General features: G+C 36.4%; 1 protein-coding gene across 2 annotated transcripts in view; it reads left to right on the top strand.

Moving 5' to 3' along the window:
- Positions 1–16,847, top strand: part of EFR3A (EFR3 homolog A) — a 98,411-nt gene that overhangs the window by 27,148 nt on the left and 54,416 nt on the right. The window contains exons 2-4 of one of the 2 annotated variants that reach the window (XM_056106602.1): positions 10,232–10,308; positions 12,573–12,700; positions 14,470–14,620. In XM_056106602.1, the coding sequence (XP_055962577.1) occupies positions 10,232–10,308; positions 12,573–12,700; positions 14,470–14,620 (356 nt within the window). Of the gene's footprint in view, positions 1–10,231; positions 10,379–12,572; positions 12,701–14,469; positions 14,621–16,847 lie in introns of those variants that run through there. The other variant, XM_056106639.1, reaches the window with a different exon arrangement.

The following is a 16,847-nucleotide window of genomic DNA, read 5'->3' as shown; positions in this document are numbered from 1 at the left end:
AAGGAAAATTGGCATATAAAATTTTAGGAAGAAACAATTTTATTGACCATTAGTAGTTTGTTTCTTTTAAGTAAAAAAATAAATGTTACTTTGTTTTTTGTAACCTTGATTTCTTATATTTGTACTGTATTTTAATTTACTTAGTGTTGAGGGCCACAATAGGTATTGATTGGATTACCATTGGTTGTGCTGGGAATGGACTTTGGGGCCATTTTAACAACCGATTTGCAAATGGAGTTCTTGCCTTCCTTTACTGGCCTCAGGAGATCTGTCTCTCTACTTGTCTTCTGTTGTATTTATTGTTAATATTTCTTTCTGTATTTTGTTTTCCAGCCTGAGCATTCCTGGATTCCCAAATTTTGGTTTCTTCTAACAAGTAGCACTAGTAGCATCTTTATTTTGAATGAGAATTTTTGTTTCTTGCATATAGAATTTTAAATTAATTTTAATTTTATTTTCAACATTATTGGCCACTTTAAAATGGATGCAGCTTTTTGGAACATTAGCTTAAGTCCAGAGATTTATATAACAAAAGCACAATTGCTAAAGGATAAATAACAAAGTTCCATGTTACTGCATGAAGATTTGTATATATTGTGAATTCATTTCTAGAAATTCTAACTAATTGTAAAATCATAAGTTCTGTTGCATTTATGATCTCCCAAGTTAAAGGGAAGTATAATAGCTTCTTCGGAAATATATTGGCCTCAACTTTTATCTTTGAACAGTTTCTTTTTCTCTTCAAGTGAAAAATACTCTTGGAATAGCCTGATTATAATTCTCTCAGACTTTCTCTGAGAAAATTGTAAAGTAAACTTTTGTAGAATGTTCCAAAGATTGATTTGTTGAAATCTATTTCAGAAATAAAACTGTCAAATCGTGCAAAGTAAATATGAATATATTTCATGATTTGGATTCAAGATGGAATTTGTTCAATAATTAAAAAACAAAAAGTAATTATAGTGAAAATGTGATCCGTTTCATTACTAAACAGCTGGCATTACTATGGGGAACACTTAAATGATTTGTCAAAGGTTTTTTAAAATAGGACATAAATCTCCTTTTGAGGATTACAGTATTTTAAATTATTCATTTGTTTTTCCAGGTACTGTTTTTGTTAGGCACTCATAAAATACGGTAGTATTTAGTTTTTATTTTTTTTCAGTTTTATTATAAACCCTATAATTGAACTTGCCTTCTGTCTTCCCTCCATTTTCTTTCTCTTAATCATGAATTTTAAATTTATCTTGGACCACTACCCAATCCTCTTTTCAAAACATATTAATCGTGCAAAGTAAATATTAATATGTTCCATGATTTGGATCCAAGATGGAATTTGTTTAGTAATTAAAAAAAAGCAATTATAGTGAAAATGTGATCTGTTTTATTACTAAACAGCTGGCATTACTATGGAGAACACTGAATCTATATTTATTTAAAAAAGGAAATTACTGTTTCAGTTTTCAATGATCATATTAATGACTTACCTCTTCTGACTGGGACATAGGACTGATGGATCCCTTTGCCAAGAGTGCCACCTGAGCACATTTGCAGAAGGTCTGTGGCAAGAAGGCTCCAGAGCCACATACTGTATCCTAATGGCAGTGAATGGTCTTAGGCACATTAGCGATGAGCCACATGCTTCTAGTGACTGGAGCATCAGCGTCTGAGCATCTGTCTTTCCTGCTTGCAGCTCTGGTTTCTGTGTCATCCAATAGATTGCTTCTTATTTGTTCTACAAATGTCAGATTAATGAGTAGAGAATTATGCTTTCTGATTTTAATCTTGATAGTATTTTTTTCCACATGATTCAGAATCTTTTCAGATGCAGCTTTTTATTATTGTATTTTCTGAAAGTGCTCTTGTCTTGAGTCTCTTTGATGAATAATAATTATTTCAGTTAAATATAGTAGGGACATAGTGAAATTCAATCTAGGTATAAACCTATAAATGGATTGATTGTGAGTAGGAAGGAAAATAACTGATGCTTATTTTGCTATTAAAAATTGTCATGATGGAGCTGAAAAGTTGTTGCACATAGATTATTAGTTAACACAGGGGGTAAAGAGAACAACACATTTTTTTCTCCCTCCAGACAGTGTTTAGAACAGGGTAGTTTGGGCGAAAAAAAATACCAAAAGTTTGTGTTATGACTTTTGTAGAGCCGAGTATTGCAAAGCATTGAAGACCATCTTTTAAAACAGAACTAAACCTTGAAATTCCACTTATTACATTTGCTGTCCTGTTTTCCATATGGTTTGTGTGCCTGGGAATAAAGAACCTGTAGTGAAATGGAGAATGAAAGGAAAGAATGTATAGAATTACATGTGGAAATAATCATGTAATGAAATACTCCTCTAATGGATTAAAAATCCTTTTAAAAGGAACACTTTCTTGAAGATAAGACCTATTTTGTTCTCATTTATTTGACTCCCATCTCTGGTTAGTCACCAAACCCTTTTGACACTTCCTTTGTGCCAGCTCTTTTTCCCTTTTTAAACTCTGGGACAGTGGAAAGTGCACATTTGTTTTCCACGTGCCATTCTATCCTCCATGGGGATGTGTGCATTCTTTTCTGACTGTACTGTCCCCTCCCATTCATTCCTTTAGTTAAGTCCCACTGTTGAAGGAAGCTCTGAGAGATATCCCACCCCTTTCAAAAAATTTCTCATCCCTTGAGCTGGAAATGCTTTTTTCCTCTCTTCTCTGAACCCTTGTGGACCTCCCATTGTGTTGTCCATTTGACACTGGCTGTCTCTTATTTTCAGATATATTCCAAATCTTGTTTCAGATATTATCTTTATAAACCTTTGTCTTTTCAAGTAGATGGTCTCCTTTTTAATCCTCTCTAGTTCTTCTTTTGTTTGTTTGGGGCCACCCCTGGAGTTGCTCAGAACTTACCTCTGGCTCTGAATTCAGGGATCATTCTTGGTGGGGTGTGGGGGATCCTATGAGATGAGAGGATCAAACCTGAGTAGGTAAGCCATGTGCAAGGCAAGAGCCCTTTTCCACTGTACTATCATTCTGGCTCCATAATCTTCTATAGTTTTGGCCTGTACATGTGTACAGTGATCTGTATACATGAATGTACATACCCTTATTCTGATATATGTATAGCATCTGTATATTTAAGGTAAAGGTAAAAGGTAAAGGCCCTCCTGTTGATCGTCGATTTGCTTGAGCGGGTCCAGTAACGTCTCCATTGGAGATTTTGTTGTTACTGTGTCTGGCATATCAAATACTCTCGGTAGCTTGCCAGGCTCTCCGAGAGGGGCGGAGGAATCGAACTCGGGTCGGCCATGTTGGCCGCGTGCAAGGCAAACGCCCTACCCGCTGTGCTATCGCTCCAGCCCTGTATATTTATGATACTCATATTTATATATCTGTATATTTATGATACACATATTTATATATCGTATTTGGTGTTTGTAAGGGATGTGTGTGATGGGGCTATAGTATTACTTGTCCTATGGATTGAATATTCTGTTTTAACACTTGAGTGACAATTTGACTTTTTTGTTTTGGGGTCACACTCAGCAATGCTCAGGGATTACTGCTGGTTCTTGTGCTCAGGAGGTGCACTGGTGGTGCTCAAGGAACCATATGGAAGGCTAGGGATTAAACCTGCAGCAGCCATGGGCAAGAGAAATGCCCTACCCAGTGGGCAAGACAAATGCTCTATACCCATAAAGAAGATAGTTTTATCCCACATGTACTATCTCTCGGACCCTGACTTAATTTTAATCTTGAAGGAAGTATATATGTTATAGACTTTCAGAAAGGGTTTTGGGTACCATAGAGGTAGAATCTGTGAAGTGTTATGTTTCTAAGACCTCCTAAAAGAGAAGCAGACTGTCTCTTTTCACTTTGATTAGTGATGATCTTCACTCGGCCTAAAAATATAAATTATTTAAGATAACTCGGTTGACATTGTCGTCTAGTGTTTGGAGAAACCACACTCTTCTAGTAGTTAATGTTCTGTCACCAACTCTGTACTTTATCATTTCATTTAACTTCCATTGCACACTGCATATATCAGAAATATATTCCATTTCTTTTTAACAGTTAGTGAAGTTTAAATCTTCATGTATTTAGTAAAGAAATTGTCTTCTACCGGTGTCTACTACATGCTAGACTGCCTAGTAATTAATAAGTTACATGACTTTGTGTTGGAGGAACTAATATTATGGTGATAAAGAGGGAAATATACAAAAGAGAATAAATTGCTGCAGATGCGATGATGCAGATATATGGTGATAGCATAAAGGACTGCAATCCAGTAGTCACAACCAGCCCGTTTCAAAGTCCTAAATATGCAGTGAATTTCATCATATTAAGTGTAAGAATTCATTGAAATGGCAAAATCCCTATATAGAAGGCATAGATATTTGTGTCTTCTATTTTATCAGATTATGAAATAAATCTAACTCACAGTCGTACAGTTGGACCCATGATACAATCTATTCTTTGGCCCTTCACCAGTTATAGTGTTAGGGAAGGAGAAGATAGCTTTATCCCACATATCCAGTGCAGTGGTAGTGTTTAATAATAAAGGCATTAATAGTTTAATCATTGATTGCTTATGGAGGTTTTTCTGTTCCCAGTTAGATTAAAACATTGGATATAGTTTGTTGAAAATATTGGTAGCTTCTTTTAAAAATGGGATTTAGCAATTATACAAACCCAGACTTGAACTGCGTAAGAAAGTAAATACCATGACAAACTAGGACAACACACTGGTGGACCAATAGCCTAGATATTGATTACATGAAGCAGAATTCTCCTACTAGTTTTGCGTGCCTGATCTATACTTGTATACCTTTGTCATGAAGTTTTCCTTGCATCTACCCAAGTTCTGTGGATGTCTTTTGTGTGAAGATGGGTTGGAATGGTTCAAACATTTTAATATTTAGGTATAGTGATGTGCCTGATAACACACAGACACACACATACACACACAGACCATCCAGCCTGTATATCAGTGTACTAAAAAGCTTAATTTCTCACTTCCCCTCCTTTTGGTTATAATTTCTCTCTTTTCAACTATGCTTGAGTTTGTTCTCCATTTCCAACTATGCCTAAATTCCACTTTCCTATACGTTAGTCAAGACTTCCTCTGGCTCCTCCTTGTAAGATTATGATTAAGTATAATTCTGTTTTTCACAGTGGATTGATTTCTCTTTATGTGCTTGCATTACATTTCAGTGAAGGATTCATGTTGTTCAGACTTGCTTTTTGTTTTAAGCATTGCAGTGATAGGTTTAGTCCATTTTTTATTTGGAACAGAGAAACTTGAGAAGAGAGATTGAAAAGTGAATGTTTGGGAGCCAGAGAGATAGTATAATGGGTAAGGTGCCTGCCTTGCATATGGCTGACATGACAGTCCTAATGATCCTTTGAACCTGCTGGGGCTGATCCCTGAGTACAGAACCTGAATTAAGCCTTGAGCACCACTGGGTGTGACCCCAAAACCAAAAAGCATGATAGGAATGATCTTGGGATTCAAGTGCAGGTAGTGGAAGAGATCAGAGGCTTGGATAAACCTGTATCAAAGGATACTATTCTTCTGATTAAAAACAAAAAAGAAGCTGAAATTATGTCTTTTGGTGCACTGTAAATGAAACTTGAAGTGATGATGCTGATTAAGGAAGTGGAAGACCATTGTCATATGGTTTCACTCATCTGGGGAATATACATAACTAGAGCAAGTGATCTAATTCTTAGACCAAGTGACACTAGATAATAGAGGGAATGGGTCAGGGTATGAGGATTAGTGGAAAGGAGTGTAGTGGAATAGGTAATGGTTGTGGTGGAAGTGATGGTTGTGATGGAAGTGGAGTATTGGTGATCGGTTCATTGAATATATTAGAAGCACAGAGAGTCAGATAGAGGTGGAAAGCTAAACCTCTAATTTTTTACATGTGGTCAACTAATGATAAAGCGGTTTTGAGAGTGAGCAGCATGGGCCTTCCTCGCTTTGGCTCCTTCCTCGCTTTGGACTCAGGCATTGCTCCTCATGGTGTTCAGGGAATCATATGTGATGCCTGGTGATAAATTGGGTCAGTTGTGTGCAGGCAAGTGCTTGATCTTGTGTAGTCTTTTGGCCCTGATGATTGATTTTTTGGTTGTTTTTTTTTTTTAAAGGAGCGCACAGCTTAATTTATTTTGTTCTCTGAAACCCTCCTTTTATTGAACTAGTAATCTAAATACTTTCATGATATTTTGTATAAGCTACTTGGTCTTGCCAAGCAGAATTTGATATGGATATTATCAAGTTCTTGGTAGCTTTATATTTGATGTCAACAAGTTAGATAAGTTACAGTACATTAGTAACCTCTACTAATTAAGTGTGAGTGAAATAAATGAGGTACTTCCTGCACAGTAGGTAAAAGGATCTAGAAGCAGGAGCATCATCTAGAAAATAGTCTCTCTTAAACCATGAAAGACTATATCCAGGTGCCAGTGGCTGAACTCGAGAAACCTTATGAATTGACTTCAACAGGAGAGTCGACCTTATTTTTGTGCTTGAGTAGGTCCAATGGTTCTTTTCTTGTTATTGTCATTTTTGTAAGGTTGTAAGTATAGCATTTTTCTTACTTAAAATTGTTGATGGAGTTGTTTCTTATGTGACTGCAATTGTCTCAGTGATTTTAACTTTATTTTCAGTATGTAAACTTTCAGTTATTTCATGTAAACTTGAGCAAATTGAAAAGTCTAAACTTTTTATGTTCCTTTATATAATTGGTAGTTTTTCATCTAGGTTAAGTGGTCAAGCAGGTGTTTTGTTTTTGTTTCATTTTAGGACTTTTGAAGAAAATTTAATAGGTAATTTTTGTTTGTGGCAGTGAATTTCTTATCTTGTTAGATTCATTCCTGCAGTCACGTTCTCATTGGCTATGGTCTGTAGAAAATAATCATGGATAAAGTAATTTAGAGAATATCAGATACTAATTACCTAGTGAGACAGATAAATTCCCTTTGAAATGATTAGTTCTAGATTGGAATCTCAATTTCTCTTCTAACTGTGATAATAGACAAATGTGCCTCTTGAAGACAGTTTTTTTCACTTAGCAAAGGGAAATGATAATAGTTATATCAGTTAGTTACTGTAGGAGGAAGTGAATGATGATAGAAAATAGAGTGCAGCACCTACCATGCTCAGAAAATGACAGTTACTCTCACTGGTGCAGATAATCGTTGCTGAGAGTTTGTGGTGTGTCATGTAAAATTTGTTGTGATTTTTAGACGATTAGTCTGTAGCAAAGATTCTCACACTGTTGGCAATATCAAGGAGTGTTGTGCTTGTTCCTGTTGTAGTTCTGTAACTTATCTGTATTCCTAATAATAATAATTGCCATTTAATTGTAAATTTACTATCGTTTATAGCCTTAATTTTAACCTCATGCAATTTTATTACCAATAAACCTTTTGCTACCACTTTTTTTTTTAGCATTTTTTTGGGGGGTTACTTTATATTGAAGGGAGGAACTAACTACTCTATGTACTAATAGTTCACAATTTAGGGAAATTTCTTTAAACTTTAAACAGTACATCATCTCAGAAAGTGTCACCAAAAGGGAAACCTCCTAGCTTATTAAATAAAATGCTTTCTAGTGGGTCCAGAGACGTGGCTCACTGGTAGATAGGATCATGCCTTTGATTTGTAAGACCATGTGTTTGATTCCTTGCACCATCACAGCAAACGAAAAAACCTTTCTCACCTACTGAAAAGTAGCAGTTTATCATTCTGATTTGAACTTGTATCACTGAGGGGCTGGAGTGTTAGCACAGTCATATTATATATAATATAATATATGTAATACAGTTATATTCCTCCACCATCATCACTACTATCATCAGTCGCAGTGGAGAAGCCTTTAGAGCTCTTCTTATTCATTAGAAAAGTGGTGGCAAGAGTAACCCCTGTACATCACCAGGTGTGACCCAAAAAAAGCTTTAAAAAAAAGGGGCTGGAGCAATAGCACAGCTATTGCTAGGTGTTTGCCTTGCACGTGGCTGACCAAGGTTTGATTCCCAGTATCCCATATGGTTCCCTGAGCAGTGCCAGAAATAATTCCTGAGTGCAGAGCCAGGAGTAACCCCTGTGCATTGCTGGGTGAGACCCAAAAAGAAAAAAAAATGTATCACTGAGACATGATTTCCAGTCCCACTGGCAGATTCTACCATGACAATGGTTTGGATTTACTGTATTTCACTTCACTTTAGTGTTGCAGAGCAGTCATCTTCATTTTCTTGCCAGGTTACAAGGTTTGTTCATCATTGTAATATATCCCTTACATAGTGTATTGTATAAATTGGCCACTCAGTGCATCATTGTTTTAATTTGTTTCCCTGTTTTTATATTAAGCTGGTTATTTTTATCTTAGGTATAGTAGGCTCAGAAATAGTGCTTTCACTTACTGCATTGTTACACCCCCGCCTCCCATTTGTTTTCTCTAATCATCAGCTTTGCAGTTTGCTTTTTGTGATAATCTGGGGGAAAAAAATCCCCTAAAGAACTCTTTGGAATATTTTTCTATTTAAGTACTAAAAATGCTGAACAGTGGGTGACATTTTGTGTTAACAGCACAAGGTTTTCTATATATCCTGCTGAATTTATCTCGTCGCCTTTAGTATCTGATTATCTACTTCACAAAGGAAGTATCTTAATTCTTTTATACTTTTGTGTGTCTTTTGCATCTAGCATGGTGTTAGATACATGCAATGCAGGTCAAAATATTTGGGTGTTAATTTTCTGGATAACTAATAACTGGTCTTGTAGAGAGAGCTTAGGGTCTTATAATTAGACACTGGATTCTTACCTCAGCACTGTGGTTGAATAGGTTGTGTGGTCAGTATGCTAAGATTCCATTTCTTATAGAGTGGCAATGTTCATAAAACCTCAGTAGTTAGCCAGGAATGTTAGCTAATATAGGAATATTTATGGCCACCAACTATGTAATATGTCTCTTTCTATTACAGCTTTTAAACACCCCCCTTCTTCCTTTTATCTCCCCACCTTCACTTCTTTTTGTATGTGGTAGTGATGACTGGTGATTCACTTTTCGAGGTGCATGTGTGGGGCACCTCACTCGGGGCTTTGTTGGGGTGCTTGGTAGGCTTTCATATCCCGTTGAAGCACTGGGGATCCGAAACAGCAGTGTTGTCCAGAGTGTTCTTGATCCAAGTGGGAGCTGCGCCTGGCATTGAATTTCTGACTCCACTTACCAGGCAGTTGTGCCATTGCCACTGACTTGTCCTCAAGCTGCAAGTTATTGCTCCAGTGGTGCTACTTTATGGCAAATCTGGTTTCCGTCTTAGTTGCTTTGGTGTGTTCTGAGCATTCAGTTGATAGACATTTTATGTTTGCATGCATGAGTGATGTATACTCATGGACAAAGTGGTAGCTAAAGACGTTGACTAACATTACCTGATAAAGTAATAGCAGAAGTTGTAAGTTGTAGGAAAAATTGTTTGGTGAATGCACCGAGACTCACGTTGCTCTTGTAATAGATTGCAGGGCAAGTAAACCAGTCCTTTTCTTTATGTATTACATATTACATATACCTAAGGTCTTGTAGCTCCTTAAATGGAAGAATTGAATGAACCAGGAGTTCTGGTTTAAATCAATTGCTCTCAGAATACCTACACTATAAACATACAGAGCAGCATTTTGAAATTCATGGACTTTGCTGTGAAATTATTTTTCGTCTCTATAGTAGTTCCATATGGGCTTCATTTATATCTATATACATGTATTAATTGTTTCCACTAGCTACAGTAGGCAAAATTGCTTACTTTGTGACTGGAACCTACTGAATAAGGCTAGGCAGGGAGGGACAGATGGGTCTGGGATTCAGTGAGTAAGTAGTAGGAGATGGGATCAGAGAGGAGATAAAAGGTATGGATTATAATAGAATGAATTTGATGGGCTTTGGGGGTAGGGATTGCATGCAAACACACACACACACACACACACACACAAAATTTGGTTTGGAGATTTGGATTAATTTGTTACTTTCAATTTTGACCTGATATCTTTGGGGGAGAAAGCACCTGGGCTTTTTTATTTCTTCATGAGTAATTAAATTTTCCTTTTCCTGCTGCGTCAGTTTGGACATTCTATAAAGAGGATACATGTAAATTACCTGTTCATATTTAGAAGTTTGCATTTACAGGTGAGTTTCCAGTCCGAGTAATTGGTGTCCTTTGTGATTTTGTCCTCCAACAGGAGTGTGTTGCTGCTGCTCTGCTCTGCGTCCTCGCTACAAACGCCTGGTGGACAACATATTTCCGGAGGATCCAAAAGTAATTTGATCTACATCTCCTGATCCTTCTCTTTGCTGACCCATCCTTAACCCCTGCTGATCACCCTCAGGTTTTCCTCATTTCATTTCTCTTCTTTTACTCCTAAATCTCATCTTGAACATAACAATTTTTTATATTTCACTCCTTTTGTTCTAACTTTGAAATGACCCGTGCTTGCTTACTTTTCAGACCCTTCCGTTAAGATTAGACAAAGGGAAGGCAGATGGTATTTATCAGTCTATAGAGTTCCTAGAGTTGTTTAATTGGCCATAAGTCTATAGAGTTCCTGGAGTTGATTAATTGGCCATAAGTCTATGCCAGATTATTTGTACAAAATGCTAAGAATGTTACTGTGAGTGAAAATGTGGCTTCAAGCCAAAAATGTTGAAAGAAAGAAAGAAAATGTGGCATTATGTTCTCACCTAGTTCATAGGCAAGTAAATTGGTGATTACAATAATTGTGTGGATAATGCTGTATAGAGAAGTTAAGTACAGGGTGCTGCTAGAGAACAGAGCGGGATCTGCATTGGATTTAGGAGGCTGCTAGGAAATTAGAAGCAAGCTAGGATCCAAAGAGTTAAATGCAGTGACCACAAATAGAAAATTGAGACGTAATAGAAGAATATTCCAAGCAGAGTGTTCTTAGAAGTTTTTTAAAAAAGAAGTATTTACTTTATATAGTTAGAAAAATTTCATTGAAACTTTTGTGGAGCATTGCTGGATTTAACGCAACTGGGTTTGAGTAATTTTGCTTGACATGTTTTAAATTTTCTAGGAATACTTTATAGTCTACTGTTAAATATATCTGAACAAAAAAATCACATGGGTTTGATTTAAAGAATTTGCTATGTTGTAATATGCTCTGTCTTTGCTAGATAAAAAAATTTTAAAACTTACATCAATGAAAAAAAACTTACATCAATGTCTGTATCATAATATTTAAATCAAATTTCAGCCATTTAAAGGAGGCTAATCAGTTAAATATACTTCCAAAAATCCTGACTAGTTTGTGGCATATTAAAAATTTATATGGTACCTGCCTATCAAGAACTTTCAACCCATTGACATAAAACAGAAAGAGTAATAAATATTTAAAATCATGATATATAAATCAGTAAAATGTTAAGTATACAGGTGGTATAGTTTTTGCCTCTATAACAGAGAGTTATCATGGGGGTTGTCAACTCTGGGACATTTTCAAAGGAAATGTGTGTTCTGAGCTTCGAAGGAGCAGTGGAGATTAGTCTCTTTATTTAAGGGGTGGCAAGAGGAAAAGTCATGTGAAAGGAAGAGAGATTACATTTGAAATCAAGATATTTCAAATAAATATTCTTATAGCCTAATTGTAAAATGCGATAGTACAGCATATAGGACACGAACCCTTGCATGCAGCTGACCCGGGTTTGATTCCTTTGTCCCTCTCAGAGAGCCTGGCAAGGTACTGAGAGTGACCCGCCCACACGGCAGAGCCTGGCAAGCTCCCCGTATTTGGAATATTCAATATGCCAAAAACAGTAACTAGTCTCATAGTGGAGACGTTACTGGTGTCCGCTCGAGCAAAATGATGAACAACAGGAGGACAGTGCTACAAAGGGTTGTAATTATTTTGATTTTACATTTGAATTTTGAAGTATATCATTTAGGGGATTACATATTCAAATCATTTCTCAGAGGAATAAGGGGTGTAGCACTACGTAATAAAAGGTAAAGAGGAAATTCTAGAGGAATGTTAATGACACGCAGGTGAGCTACTTTAACTTGGAGGCAGTGAGGGAACTTTGAACTCCATAATCATGGAATCAATGAAAGGTGAATTGGAGTGTGGTTACAGAGTCTAGATTTGCCATGTATTTAGATGGGGTTTATATAAATGGCATAAGAGATTTTTTTCAGAAGGTAAAAGACTTATATGAACTTGATGTACATATGGCGGCCATATCTCATGAGTGCATTTCTGATTTTTAATTTATTAAGCAAATTAAAAAATGTAATGGCACATTTAAAATGAAACAATGAGTAGTCAGAGTGCAGAGATCTAAGGGCTATGAGCCCTAAGAGCACATAGTAGAGGACGAAGAGCCAGAACCATGACAGTTAATCTTAGGTACCTTTTTTAAAAATACCAGGCATGTTCAGCATTGATTTAGCCATCAATGCAAAAGGGAAATTTCAATCAAATAACTCTTAATAATCTACCCCCCTAACAAAAGCCATAAAGATGGAGATGTAAATACTATTTACTCACCTCTTTTTTCTTATTCTAGGATGGCCTTGTTAAAGCTGATATGGAGAAATTGACATTCTATGCAGTATCTGCTCCAGAGAAACTAGATCGAATTGGTGCTTACCTGGCGGAAAGGTTGAGCAGGGATGTTGTCAGACATCGCTCTGGGTAAGGAGGAGTCTAATTGTTCTCAATATTCGTATCTTTGAGAAATTCTATCAAGGCCAAGGCATCCTGTAAATTACTTTGGCATCTTATCCGGCAAAGCTCCAATATGGAACATAGACTGTTTTAGTGTTGTATGAGGGAATGTGTAGCACCATATAGGTATGTAGCTTTTATTTGCTATTAGTTGGTTAGCTTTTAAGAATGGAATCTATATAAATACTGCTTTTAAGCACCTGTGGGCACTGGTGGAGGGATGGGTGTTTGATCATTGTATAATTGAAACCCAAGCACAAAAATTTGTAAATCTACAACTATACCTCATGGTGCTTCACTAATAACTTTTTTTTTAAAAGCACCTGTCAATTTCTGAGACTTTTTAATGAAAATAGTGATAAATTGACTCCTTTATTCTACTACTGCAGTATTGTAATTTAGAAACCAGTCTCCAAATTGGAAACAGTTGAATTTTGTTAACCAACTGATTTTTCACTTTTACCTATCAGAGGAGTAATAAAACCGACATATATTAAGGTTTAGAAGGTGCATATGCTTGCTGTTTTGGAACTCTTCTGGCTAGACTATTATAAATAAAGACCTACCATCATTCCCTATTGTGCTTAAGCAGTAATAAGTTTGCAGTTTTGAATTCTGCATACTTTCTGTATTGGCAATTTATAACTCTAGTGTAATTTCAAAAATTTTATTGTAGTCTAGGTAATATAGTTATAATATTGTTAAAGTTTATGGTTTTACTATACAGGAGTTTCTTAAAAATATTCCATTCTCTAAGTAGCTTTCTCTGTTAACACATTGTTAACACTTATAACATGAATGAGTCTTGATAGGTGTAATTTTGTGTATAGTTGATTGTTGAAGTAAAGAAATGTATTGCCTGAATTTTAATTTTTAGTACATGTTTCAAGATATGAATCAAATACTTTATTGTTTGAGGGTTACACCCAGGGAGGCTTTCTGGCTTTGTGCTCAGGGATCACTCCCAATGGGACTTAAAGGACCATATGTAGTGCCAGGGAGATTAAAACTGGATTGGCCACATGCAAGGTAAGCGTTTCACCTGCTATACTGTCTGTCTGTCCCCTAACAAGGTTGATTTTTAAATTTACTCCTTCAAATTATTTAATTGCTCATATATATATAAAATATATAAACATATGACAGATTAGGTTGGAAATTCTAGGTGCATATCATATTTTGCTTACAATAATAGCATTTTGGGTCAGAAATAGATAAATAAGGTTGAAAGTCTAGAAAATAGAAAAATGGGAACTGTTCATGCTTTTACAGAGCACTACACACGCACACCCACACACACACATCCACACACACACAATGTTATAAAAGGCCTAAGAACTTTTTTTTTTTTTGGTAAAAAGAAAGGAGTAAATGGAGTAGTATAGTATAGTGTTTGTATGCATCAATATGAGGAAACTGTTGTTGCACTTTGAGGTGCTGAGGGCTATTCTTGGCTTGGTTATAGATTGTTGCTGATGACGTTCACTTCTTGGATCTAACCTGGGCATCCTCCATGTGAATCCTGTATTCTAGCACATTGAGCTTTCTCTGGCCCGTGAGGATTATTTTATACACTCCTTAGTGCTCTATGAGAATAAAAATTTCATTTAGAATTTACTAAATTTGCGTTTTCTGTTCCCTGCCCACTAAAGGAAACATGCTAATTCCCATGAAAAGCCCTTTGGAGAACTAAGGGAGGTGAACATGTCTTGATGTTATTTTCTTCTTACCTGTAGGTATGTTTTAATTGCTATGGAGGCATTGGACCAGCTTCTTATGGCTTGCCATTCTCAGAGCATCAAGCCTTTTGTCGAAAGCTTCCTTCATATGGTAGCCAAGCTTCTGGAATCAGGGGAACCGAAACTTCAAGTTCTTGGAACAAATTCAGTGAGTAAAATTATTTTCTAATTTTAAGTTTAATTAAGAAAGTTAGAATTAATCGCCTTTGAGATTGTCTTACCTGGTAAAGGCAGATGTTCTCTTGGGATATTTGGACAGCCAGTAAAGATATGAATCGATGGAAGGGCACTTTGTTTCTAGCTTTTTCTGTTGCTCCTTGTGAAGTTTGCGGTATTAAGAAGAACAGAAAACTAACTGGCCGTGAAGTAATATTTTCCCCTCATGTAATCTTTCACCGCTTAAGCGTTTCTATTTCCCAGACTCCAGATTTCTGTAAATAGCTAACAGTCTCCAACCAGCCTGAGTGATAGCACGGTAGGTAGGGCATTTGCCTTGCACAAGGCTGACCCGGGTTTGATTCCTCCATCCCTCTCTGAGAGCCTGGCAAGCTACCGAGAGTATCCTGCCCGCACGACAGAGCCTGGCAAGTTCCCTGTGGTGTATTCGATATGCCAAGAACAGTAACAACTAGTATCACAATGGAGACGTTACTCGTGCCCGCTCGAGCCAGTCGATGAACAACGGGACGACAGTGCTACTACAGTACTACAGTGCTACAGCTAACAATCACTTAATCACTTGCCAGTGTTCTTAGGTAATCATTTTAGACATAGGGAAAGGAAGTATCGATGGTAGCTGATGGCATTAATTCTTTGGTCAGACTTCTTTGTTCACTGCACCGTTTTCTAGGGAAAGCCATACCTAAATTTCCCTAAATTTTTCATCTGTCACATGAGGACAAATCCGTAGAAATCTTACAGTATTTCCGTGTGCTGTGAGCTAATGTTTAGGAAACTCTTAGACCAGATCATGGCACAGTTAATATTGGTTGTAAGAGAATGTTGAAAATAGAAATACAAGAAGGCTGGGATGTAGCTCAGTGGTAGAATGCAACCTTTTATGACACACACCATGCATTAAAATAAATGCAATATACAAGAGAATATGAATAAAAATCATCTTTAAAATCTCCTTTATGGTTCTCTGCATTTGTTTAAGAGAGAAAATAGTGGGTATTCTCAATACAGTTAGATGGAGTGACAGAGACAGTTTTGGGTTTTATAGCTACTTGCCTATTTCCTTTCTAATTAGGAGACAAAAAGTTAAGAAAAATGATTTAATAGCTGTCATTGGAAGTTTTAGTGTGTAGCCCCAGAAGTGACTTTACTTGCATCCAACAGTGGCATTAATGTTGTTTTAATGAGTCATTTGGGCAGAAGAACACATTCCCCAGACAACTAGTTTGATTTAAATGAATGATACTAAGTAAAAGCCTATATTATTTTCACCAGCTTTATTTGTCTAGCATTCTCTGGAAGTCTGATTTCTTTTTCTTAGCAGTGCTGAGTTATTAGACACTGAAAAAAAGTTACTATAAAATGTAGCTGGTTACTCATTTAAAAGTTTTATACTAATCATCTTTATACATTTTATTTAAATTTGTAATATGTCTCTACATATGCTGACTATGAAAGTAGTTTATTTAAGTTCCCCTTTGCATTACAAATTGTGCAGGACACATTTAATTTTTATCCTTAATTGTGAACTATTTCAAGTACAGAAAAGAACATAACATGGCAAGCTATATACATAGACTTTGATCCAGAAAATATTTAAGCTACTATATCAATAAATCATATATAATGATTGTTATGAATGATGGCATATAAAGTCAATAACTATTAGCAGTGCAGCCTTGGATCAGGATTTTAAAAGAAATAATACAGTTTGTACTAGATGCTCCTATATATTAAAATGGTAGCACTGTCCTCCCATTGTTCATTGATTTGCTCGAGCAGGCACAAATAACATCTCACAACAAATTGTGAGACTTGCTGTTTCTGTTCTTGGCATATCAGATATGTCACAGGGAGCTTACCAGGCTCTGCCGTGCAGGTGAGATACTCTCTCTCAGTAGCTTGCTGGGTTGGCCGTGTGCAAGACAAACACCCTACCCTGTATATTATATCATTTAATTTTGTCTCTTTTTTAAATTTTTTAAAAACTTTTTGCTTATTGGGTCACACACAGCAATGCTCAGGGGTTACTTCTGGCTCTGCACTCAGGAAGTACTCCTGGCTGTGCTTGGAAGACCATATGGGATGCCGGGGATTGAACCCAGGTGGCCGCATGCAAGGCAAACACCCTATCCACTGTATCATTTAATTTCCACAAAATCCTTTCAAGCTTAGGATTGTTATTTCCACTCTACTAA

This window comes from Sorex fumeus, unplaced genomic scaffold (genome assembly GCF_029834395.1).
Source record: "Sorex fumeus unplaced genomic scaffold, SorFum_2.1 ptg000002l, whole genome shotgun sequence".
Taxonomy (NCBI): domain Eukaryota; kingdom Metazoa; phylum Chordata; class Mammalia; order Eulipotyphla; family Soricidae; genus Sorex; species Sorex fumeus.
Note: the sequence above shows the minus strand (reverse complement) of the source record. Positions and strands in the feature narration are given on the sequence as shown.